The following is an 11663-nucleotide window of genomic DNA, read 5'->3' on the forward strand; positions in this document are numbered from 1 at the left end:
CTAATTTATACACCTCTCAAATACCTTTGAGAGTTTTCTCGCTCGTGTCCATTAGCAAATACACTTTAAAATAATTAGCAATACAAAATAGTTAACAAAAAACTATTATGTATTTTAAAAAATATGGCACTAAATAAAATATGGTTTACAGTACTTGTGGTAGTTTCCGGAACGGCTTGACAGACTACGCTATGGCTTTACTGTTGTTTGTTTTTACTGTGCCATTCCTGTATAATAACAGAGCTATATCGTGAGATTACCCTCTCACTAACTCGGTCATGTCCATTAACCCCTGGACTTCTGTACAATCTAAAAATAAACCTAAACTTGATATGACCCCCTAAGCAAATTCCAAAGTAAATATAGATCTACACGATACATTAACTGCTAGACATTAGCAGTCTAATAAAAAAAAAGCCCTGCGCCTAACCTTCAACACTTACCCGCCTCTGATGTAGCAGTATATAAGGCTAGAAAACTCGACAAAATGATAACAGCTCTTGTTAATTTAGTCTCAAACATTTCCGTCTTCCATTTATCGCGTCCTTTATGGTTATCTAATCACGGTGTAGTGCGGTGCGGGTAATACATTCATTTAGTGCGCAAGTTGTGCAATATCAAACCCTTAATTTGATCCCCTGGCTATGTGCGAACCCTTAATTTGACCCCTGCTATGAGCATACGCTGGCTTTGACCGCTGACCGCTGGTAGCACAATAGTTAGACTCATGCGGTCATTGGTTGTTGTGGCTGTTGTTTGTCCTACTGTGCTGGTGTATGGACCCTCAACACAGACCTCCAGAGAAGAATCCAGGCCTTGGAGACTCCTAAAGATCTCATACAGAGATCACATAACTAATGAAAAAGTCTGTGCAAGTATCACTAATACGAATTATTTTTTTTAATATTGTTGTGTAGATCTATATCTGCAAAAACATCATAATCATGATACAAGAATTTAATTTGTGTTTATCATGTTCAGATATTATTATTTTTTACAAAGGTACATGTTAAATTGAATGTTGGCTTGATTCACGTGCTATGTGGAGAAGATTAGAATTTACCTTACTGTACAAATAATACAACGCGATGAGATGTGTATTTCGGGTTTAACTTGAATGAGAATGTATTAGCCGAAAATGTTGAATTATTTACAGTTTTCTTGGTTTTAACATAAATTTCAAGCAAAAAATTAATGAAAAGAGTAAAACGGTTTTTAAAAAAAAAGACGTCTTGGTCGATCTTGAACTTTTCTTTCTACAGCCAGTTACTTGGTCGTTCTGGAACTTTCTTTCTACAGCCAGTTACTTGGTCGATCTGGAACTTTCTTTCTACAGCCAGTTACTTGGTCGTTCTGGAACTTTCTTTCTACAGCCAGTTACTTGGTCGTTCTGGTACTTTCTTTCTGCAGCCAGTTACTTGGTCGTTCTGGAACTTTCTTTCTACAGCCAGTTACTTGGTCGTTCTGGAACTTTCTTTCTACAGCCAGTTACTTGGTCGTTCTGGAACTTTCTTTCTGCAGCCAGTTACTTGGTCGTTCTGGAACTTTCTTTCTACAGCCAGTTACTTGGTCGTTCTGGAACTTTCTTTCTACAGCCAGTTACTTGGTCGTTCTGGAACTTTCTTTCTACAGCCAGTTACTTGGTCGTTCTGGAACTTTCTTTCTGCAGCCAGTTACTTGGTCGTTCTGGAACTTTCTTTCTGCAGCCAGTTACTGGGTTTGAGCCGAGTGTGTTATTGTGAACACGCCCATCTCAAACTTGGCCTGCACCTTGCCGAGGTCGTAAGTGCCACTGTATAGCGGGAAGTAAAAGACATCATTATATTATGAGATGTAGGTAGGTCTTTGATCGATGGATGTTCATCCAGTGGGTTTTTGGACCATATGTGTATGAAAATATATGTTGATATAATTCAAACATACATCACATTTCGTGGCATAGTTTTATTTAAGGTTTGTGTTTCTTTTTTAAATAAAAATGTAGGTAGTCAGAATCATTTTAATTTTTAAAACTAGAAATGGTATTTAAATCACCGTATCTGTGCTTATCAGGATCTTCCGCATAAAACAGTTTGGTCGATAACCTTATGTTATTTACCTATATTGATTATGTATGTTAATTACCTTTATTAATTATCTATGTTAATTACCTTTTTTGGTATTTCCTCACAAGAAAAACGACTGAGAAGGTTCCAAGCAAGAGAAAAATCCCGAGGAGTGAAGGCCAAATGAACACCCAGACATTAGTCTGTCTACAGCTTTCATCTGAAGTATAAAAATGGAATCATAATTTGTAATTTAAAAATTATATTATAATTGATTATTTTAAATATGTAATAAATTGCATACTATCCTAGATCAGTGTTGATCTGTTATATTTTTTTGTTTCGTTTTCTAGAATATGCTTATACATTTAATAAAAGCTGTGTGGGATTGTGCAGTTGGTATTTTTAAATTTGATAACTTTGTCCAACCTTCTTCCCCTAAATAAACCTATAAATGTTCAAGCATTTTGCAAACACCTCTTTTATTACACACCGTTTCTAGGAAACACCCACAAATCATGGCACAACTTGGTACCTTAAAAACTGTTATCACAAAAGTCAAGTATGGGACTAATATAGTGTTTTAAAGAAAATTGCTTGTTACCCGTTCATTTAAAAATATAACTGTTAACCCGATATGCGCCTACAACAAACCAAACATACCGGGTGTGTCACCACATCTAGCGAACTGTTCGTTGGTATAAATATAGCACACAAGAACAGAAAAGAACAAAATCTAGGGTGGTGTTATGAAGTTTTGTTCTATATCACCACGATACCGAGGGGTTGGGTTTTCGACTGCGAACCCGGAAGTCTCCAGTTCGGATCCCGGGCTTTAGTGTATGTAATCCCTGAGTCCACCCAGCTCTAATGGGTACCTGACTCACTTTAGGGAAACTAAAGGCGGCTGGGCATAGTGTTGACCATACTATACTTTAATATGCCAAGCCCACTGAAAAAAGTATAATCTACTTCACCTGCCTCATAGACCCTAGGGTTCCACCAAAGTGTACCTTACAACCACCATACCCAATATAACACAATATAACAAAACGGTAAGCAGCTCTAAACTCCTTAGTGATACAACACGTGCAGGCTCTCCAGTACTCACCTAGCTTCCTGGTCCAAGTTGCAGTGCTCACTTTGCTTGCACAAACATAACAACTGTCCCCAGGGTCAAGGTCAGCTTCGTCAAAACACGCGTCTTTAATCATGCACTTCTTTTCCTGAAATACATATCAATTATATATTTGGACAGAATTTATTTAAAAGCTGTTAAATTTAAATTAACAATACATGCTATTTTACTTCTAAATATAAATTGTTTAAAACTAATCAATTTTTAAAATTGTATAAGCTACATAAGACTTGTATCCGCTTGACATTTAAGACATTACATAGTGTGTGATCAGTAGGCTACACAGTGTGTAATGTGTGTGATGTGTGCATGTTGTGTGTAATATCATCATTCTTCTTCTTCGTTCTTAATTTTAGTGTTGGAAGCGACCCCCCCCCAACACAATTAAGTATACGTGTCAATTGGCTATGCGCCATTGATGCCATTGACTCCGATTTCAGCCTGCTTTTTTTTTTGGATTTGCTTCCATAGCCTTTGTCCTACCAAGAACAAACTACAAGGCAGCAGTTGTTTGATTTCGGAGTTGTCTCTCCTAGAAGAGTGGCTGTTCCAGCTAACGAGCCTCATCTGCCCAAGGGTTCGAACTCTAGACTTTTCGGTTTAGCAACATCATCCATCATTATTCTATAAAAAGGATTACTTTGGTGGAACAGCGGACATCACTCCCTGGATTCTGTGAACAATCCTGGCAGCTGGAATTGTAAGAATAGACCTCGGCACTGCCGACACTACCTCTCCTGCCGTCGTTGGCGATTTGGATGCTCAAGTTGCCGTTGATTGGGATGGGGCAGTAGACAACGACGTCACTGTCATACACCGCCGGAAGTGACGTCAGCTGCACAGAGTTATACACCTGCAGAGGATTTTTTTTTATTACAGGAGAGAGAGTGTGTGTGTGTCTGTGAGAGAGAGAGAGAGAGAGAGAGGAGAAGGAGAGAGAGCTTTGTGCGGATTGAGAACGGCGTGGTTAGGTTGTAGAGCACACGAATACAATCCCGTAACTCTCGCATTAAAATCCTGGACTCGGGTTCATTGACCTCCCTGGGTCGCCCCAGCTCTGAGGGGTACATGACTCACGTTAAAAAAAAGTAATAGAGGCTTGGCACAGAAATGACACACTATCCCTCTATAAGCCGAGTTATCCGCCTCCCTCTTGATTTGCTGCTTATAATGCATTCACTGCGGTCTTTAATGCTTCCGACTGTCTTGACCGGCTCTTGATGATAAAGCTAACGGACTACCCATGAGTTGGTCATCATCGCCCTTGTATAGCCCCCCCCCCCCCCCCCAGTACAATAGTCTGCCACCTTGGATTAAATACCTGGTACGTAAGGAAACATGTGATAAGACTGGAGTTAAAGAATCCACTTCCGGTGATCGTCACGCCACCACGTGACGAATCCTGTAGGTCCCATAGGGAGGTTGTCATGGCAACACTCGGTACGGTGTCGACTGAGATGTCACAAGCTTCGCCAGCAAAACCTTCATCGCAAACACATCGGCCTGTGATAAATAAACCGTCATCACATACACATCGGCCCGGGGTAAATAAACCGTCATCACATACACATCGGCCTGTGGTAAATAAACCGTCATCACAAACACATCGGCCTGTGGTAAATAAACCGTCATCACATACACATCGGCCTGTGGTAAATAAACCGTCATCACATACACATCGGCCTGTGGTAAATAAACCGTCATCACAAACACATCGGCCTGTGGTAAATAAACCGTCATCACATACACATCGGCCTGTGGTAAATAAACCGTCATCACATACACATCGGCCTGTGGTAAATAAACCGTCATCACATACACATCGGCCTGTGGTAAATAAACCGTCATCACATACACATCGGCCTGTGGTAAATAAACCGTAATCACATACACATCGGCCTGTGGTAAATAAACCGTCATCACATACACATCGGCCTGTGGTAAATAAACCGTCATCACATACACATCGGCCTGTGGTAAATAAACCGTCATCACATACACATCGGCCTGTGGTAAATAAACCGTCATCACATACACATCGGCCTGTGGTAAATAAACCGTCATCACAAGCACATAAACTGGTAAGTTCAGAAGGTAAATGTTTTCTTTGTGTGCGCATCAAGTACAGCACAATAAACATATTTAGATTATATAAATTAACTATAAAAATACTGGCGCCTTGTAGTTGGCTGCTCCCCAGATTTTGATAATCATAGGTACACTGCTTTTTATTCAAGATGTTTAAAAATTTACACCATTTACCAAGATTACACTTTCCATGTTCCCCACAATTGATGGTGCACAGATCTTCAAGAATCGGTTTGGGCAAGGACTCGTTGACAGGGACGCTCAGCAAATAGTGGAGCTTGCATGCTTCACTCAGTGATTTCAGGATGGGATCTATCCAAAAAGTCGCACCGCTTGCCTTTGAAGCAAAGCGTTAAATGTATAAGATAAGAATCAATTATGTAAATGATCAATTAAATAAAAGCTGATTAAATAACAAAAAATATCAAATAATAAAAATAAAATGTAAGTTTCCCTTTCAAACCTGAAAAATATTATTCCTAATTTTTTTTTTTTAAATTAATTGCCAGGTAGTGGAGCAAACTCCCTTTTTAAAGCTATTTTATAAACTTTAAGTAATTTTACGTTACGCTTAAATGATTGGTCTTAATATACCAGCGTCTAGCGTCTATGAATGGTCTTAATATACCAGCGTCTAGCGTCTATGGTCTTAATATACCAGCGTCTAGCGTCTATGATTGGTCTTAATATACCAGCGTCTAGCGTCTATGAACTGTCTTAATATACCAGCGTCTAGCGTCTATGAATGGTCTTAATATGCTAGCTTTAAGATTTTACTCAAGAACAACAGTTACCGCCACATCCAACGCACAATCCTTCACGCTGTTGTCAATGTCGTCAGGTTTCAAAACATTCAAACAATTTCGAACAATGTTGCTCTCACGGATTCTTTGGGTACATAGATTAAACGCTTCTTCTCTTGTGAAGTTCTTTTAAACACAAACAACATAATTATTATTATGTGGTAGTGATTGTGTTGTGAAATTGTATACAGTTGGTGATTGTGTTGTAAGTTTGTATATGTTTTGTGATTGTGTTGTAAGTTTATCTATTGTTGGTGATTGTGTTGTAAGTTTGTATATGTTTTGTGATTGTGTTGTAAAATTGTTTACTGTTGGTGATTGTGTTCTCTCGTGAAATTCTTTTAAACACAAACAACATAATTATTATTATGTGTTGGTGATTTTGTGAGTTTGTGTACTGTTGGTGATTGTGTTGTAAGTTTATCTACTGTTGGTGATTGTGTTGTAATTTTGTATATGTTTTGTGATTGTGTTGTAAAATTGTATACTGTTGGTGATTGTGTTGTAAGTTTGTTTACTGTTGGTGATTGTGATGTAAGTTTGTCTACTATTGGTGATTGTGTTGTAAGTTTGTATATGTTTTGTGATTGTGTTGTAAAATTGTATACTGTTGGTGATTGTGTTGTAAGTTTGTATACTGTTGGTGATTGTGTTGTAAGTTTGTATATGTTTTGTGATTGTGTTGTAAGTTTGTTTACTGTTGGTGATTGTGTTGTAAGTTTGTTTACTGTTGTTAGTTGTGTTGTAAGTTTGTATACTGTTGTTAGTTGTGTTGTAAGTTTGTCTTCTATTGGCGATTGTGTTGTGAGTTGTAAACACTTTGTTGTATCAGTAAATTTATATACTGCAGGTCATGGTGATAGTTTTGAAGATTTATTGGTCAGCTATCATTTTATATTATACATTTATTATCTATAAATTACATTATTTATGTCTGACGTTTTAACAATAATTTTCAATCTGCAAATTCCAAAGAGATAGCATCTAGCTGAATGGATTATATTGTTGGTTTATACAGTAAACAGGAAATAATTGCTCTTCCCGCCAAAAGATGTTTGAATGAACTATCGCTGACTTATTTCGAGTATGAATCCAGGTTCAAGTTAGTAGAACGTCCCTGAGTCCACTCAGCTCTGATGGGTACTTAACTCAGGTTAAGGAAACAAATGCGGCTGGGCATAGTTCTGACCACACTTCATGTGCTCTAGACTCTGAAACTGATGAACTCTACTTCTTCTGCCACATGTGTCTTGGGCACGAACGGGAACGTTGCTGACTTACTGCAATGTAACAATTACTACTATGCCACACAATATCAACACATATTTTAACAGCACCATGTCAGAGGCGTAGCGAGGGGGGGGGGGGCGGGGGGGACATATGTCCCCGGGCGCCGACCTTAAGGGGGCGCCAAATTGAAAGTTTGAGTGGGGGGGTGCAAATGAAAAGTTCGAGGGGGGTGCAAATCGAAAGTTTGAGGGGGGGGTGCAAATGTAAAAGTTCGAGGGGGGGGGAGCAAATCGAAATGTTGTCCCCGGGCGCCGGGAGGGGTCGCTACGCCTCTGCACCATGTAGAGTTTGACTTAATTCTCCTGCGAGTCAGTCCATGTAAAAAGTGTAGAATAAATGTAAACTTATACATTACACAATGGGTGAGCTAAATATACTTGAAACATGAATATTTTTTTTAACAATGACTCACTTCTTTGGCTGTCTTCTCATGGCTAGTCACAGCTAACAAATCTGCCCCTTCACATTGTAGAGCAACATAATACATTATATTGGATATATATAATATATATATATATTAATATATATATATATATATATATATATATATATATATATATATATATATATATATATATATATATATATATATATATATATATTAATATATATATATATATATATTAATATATATATATATATATATATATATATATATATATATATATATAAACACTAACATAAAAATTCATAAGCACAATACATGTTTCATGCTTGCATACATATATGCTTACATGCTTACATTTAAGAGAACATGCTTTCAAGCGTATGTGAACAGACCTGTAATAATGAAACTAGAACAGATCAACAGCATTGTAGTCCGTCCGGCCATTTTTTCATCTCTTTACACCTGTGGGGGGCCTGTACAATTAAGTAAGGCCACATAATTAGTGGTGACCACACGTTAATTGGCTGTTCATTTCATAAAATTTTAAGTAATTATAATTAAACTAAAGTATGCGTATATCTAATTATACTGCATTATTACTGTAAAACCACAACAGTTGCTGAAACTGGTATATTTATAGGCATTAGTTAATTAGTTTTCATACTTATACTTAACATTATTATAGAAGTGTGCATAAAGAGTCATACTTGCATTTTACATTCGAGATGTTTACAGGTGCACCCAAACCTTACATTATAAATACATGTTTATGCTAGAGTCACACTGACGCCTTACATTATAAATACATGTATATGCTAGAGTCACACTGATGCCTTACATTATAAATACATGTTTATGCCAGAGTCACACTGACGCCTTACATTATAAATACATGTATATGCTAGAGTCACACTGACGCCTTACATTATGTCAGCTGAGTCTCAAGGCACCGAAATTTTAATTTTAATTTATTTTATATCTACCCAGACACAGTGGCGTAGCGAGGTCGGGTGTCACCCGGTGCGGCACTTAATGGTGTCACCCCCCAGAGGCGTAGCGACCATTCCCGGGGACAAACTTTCAACTTTCGATTTGCATCCCCCCCCTCAATCTTTCGATTTGCAACCCCCCCCCCCCCCCATCAAACTTTCTATTTGCTTTCCCCCTCAATCTTTCGATTAGAACCCCCCCCCCTCGAATTAATCACTTAATTAAGTGAAATTATCATTTTTCTCTATATTTGCTATTTGTTGCCTTGGTATCACTCCCCCTAAATGGTGTCACCCGGTGCGGTCCGCACCCCCGCCCCACCCCCCACCCCTCGCTACGCCACTGCCCACCTTATTTCTGAAGAATAAAAAGTTTTAAAATCCACTAAAAATATTTTTTTCAATAAAGTCTCCTAAAATCAATTCTGAGACGTATATGGTTAGCAGGTTAGGCTACATAGAATGCAGTTGATTACGATTTCAGATAATTAATCATGAAACCATTCACAACCTAGAAGGCAAGGTGGCTAAAAGGTCCACACATTATGTGACGTCACGTTTTGGCCTAACTCTCCCTCAAATCGCTCATTTTATTTTAAAATGAGAAATAACTAAGAAATGGCGACGTTAAAGTAAAGCTGGTTTGTTTTATGGTACATGTAATGTTATTTTTTATTGTAGATTTTACCGTCAAGTATATTATTATGGTTTTTCGCTTTAATGAGGGCTTGCCATTCAATAGAAACAACCCAATTAATTTTCACGGCAAAATCAACCTAGCCTGGTTATATCCCCTTGATGTAAGAAGACGCTCAAATAAATACAAAAACAAAGAGGGGGAGGGGGTGAACTCACGTGTGACGTTAAGGGAGGAGGTCTGACTTTTTGTGACGAAGTCTGGTGATGGGGGGATGAATCGATTATTTAAAAAGCTTAACGTTAATTATATTTTTGCGAAACATATCCTTTTGAACCTTACGGTTAATATTACAGGTGATGAGCTCTATAGTTTCTGTGACTCTAGCAATACTTAATATGATCAGGCCTATGCCCAGCAACCTTTACTTTCTTCAACGTGAGTCAGGTGCATAGCAAGGCTTGGTATTTAAACGAAACCATAGAGCGTAGATAGAATGTGAGCCCAAGATTTGTTTGTGTAAGTAGTAGTTCGCTCTAACACCCGATCATATCATCTACTGTGTGTCGTAATAAACGTATATATATATATATATATATATATATATATATATATATATATATATATATATATATATATATATATACAGGCCCTATATAAACTTATTTATGTAGGCTAATAAGCTAGTTTATTAATTTCTTTTATTTAATATGAATAAGAATGTGAGCCCAAGATTTGTTTGTGTAAGTAGTAGTTCGCTCTAACACCCGACCATATCTTCCACAGTGTGTCGTAATAAACGTATATATATATATATATATATATATATATATATATATATATATATATATATATATATATATATATATATATACAGGCCCTATATAAACTTATTTATGTAGGCTAATAAGCTAGTTTATTAATTTCTTTTATTTAATATGGACCTTTATTTAAGCTGCTTACTTGAGATTGTGTTAATCCCGCGCCCTACTGGATTAGGTGTTTAGAGCGCCAGTTGACCAGAGCGACACGCTGAGAGCTAGGTGACCCCCGCTGCCGTTTGACTGCCTGATCCTCTGACCCGTCGTGTTTTAACTGTCGTGTCGCCTGGTGATGCTTGCCCCCCCCCCCCCCCTCCCCCCACCGGGGACTGGAATTGATGATGTGCTGACAGCTTTGAGATGATTAGTTTCCTGGAACAAAGAAAAATCTCACCTGTTGTTTTTTTTTTCATCCCTGATGTCTTGACCGATGACGTCATGTTACGTTGTTGTAAATAATATTGTCACGTATTTTAGACTATTAATAGAAGGTCTTTCGTTAAATTTGAAATGTTTATACATACAAGGATTAAAGCTGTAATTACCAGAGCATAACTGTGTTGATTTTCTATTAGAACAACAGAGCCTAATGTTTCTTAGCATAGCCCAGTGTGTCTAGTCGTATCAGATGGATCAATAGAGCTGCTGTATCAACATAATACAAGGTATGTTAGCAGACCAGGCGTATCAACATGTCAGATATATCATGTCAGGTATATCAACATGTAAGGTATATCATGTCAAGTATATCAACATGTCAGGTATATCATGTCAAGTATATCAACATATCAAGTATATCAACATGACAGGTATATCAACATATCATATTAACAAGTCCGTGGTTGGTACACTCTGTTTTGAAACGAATATAAAAAGTATGAATAACCTCCGTAGTAGAGAAAAGTTCCTGGTCGTTAGTGTGGCTTTTTATAGTCCTGTTAAAAACAGAATACACCACTGACATGTTGGTATACCTGAAATGTGGCGTGTGACTGATACCTCATGTCGTCCCCCCCCCCGCCCCAATATATATATATATATATATATATATATATATATATATATATATATATATATATATATATATATATATATATATATATATATCTTCATCTATATATATAGCTGGATGTAGTATTGTTTTCTTTATCGTTTGCAGGTTTACATCCTGGTGTCACACCCCCCCCCCCCCCACACACACACACGCAATTTTGACAGAATTTGTCGATTTCGCATTCTTTTAAGTCACCATTTTCAAGCATTTCAAGCGTTCCTTTTATTTCTCGCGTTGAGCTGTATTTATTTAAAAGGCTCAAATATTCAAATGAGTATTGTAGCGCCACCTAGACGACTTGGTCAGTGATGGTGACACTCGTCAGTTATATTCCACAACCAACAGTTTAGTAATGATGGTGACCCTCCCCCACAACCAACAGTTTAGTAATGATGGTGACACCATCACAC

General features: G+C 37.6%; 2 protein-coding genes across 2 annotated transcripts in view; both read right to left on the reverse strand.

The window, feature by feature from the left end:
* Window positions 1-808, reverse strand: part of LOC131944225 (uncharacterized) — a 16735-nt gene extending 15927 nt beyond the window's left edge. The window contains exon 1 of the mRNA XM_059304764.1: window positions 444-808. Within this exon, the coding sequence (XP_059160747.1) occupies window positions 444-522 (79 nt within the window). The 5' untranslated portion in view covers window positions 523-808. The remainder of the gene's footprint in view (window positions 1-443) is intronic.
* On the reverse strand, window positions 643-6199 carry LOC131944227 (uncharacterized). The gene is made up of 8 exons (XM_059304765.1): window positions 6066-6199; window positions 5446-5608; window positions 4505-4686; window positions 3824-4036; window positions 3157-3271; window positions 2151-2265; window positions 1715-1792; window positions 643-826 (listed from the first exon to the last, which is right to left on the reverse strand). The coding sequence occupies exons 3-8, from the start codon at window positions 4610-4612 to the stop codon at window positions 643-645; spliced, it is 813 nt and encodes a 270-aa protein (XP_059160748.1). The 5' UTR covers window positions 4613-4686; window positions 5446-5608; window positions 6066-6199.
* Between the last annotated feature and the right edge of the window lie 5464 nt (window positions 6200-11663).

This window comes from Physella acuta, unplaced genomic scaffold (assembly GCF_028476545.2).
Source record: "Physella acuta isolate Inbredline_101_S28 unplaced genomic scaffold, ASM2847654v3 ptg000486l, whole genome shotgun sequence".
In the NCBI taxonomy this organism is placed as follows: Eukaryota; Metazoa; Mollusca; class Gastropoda; family Physidae; genus Physella; species Physella acuta.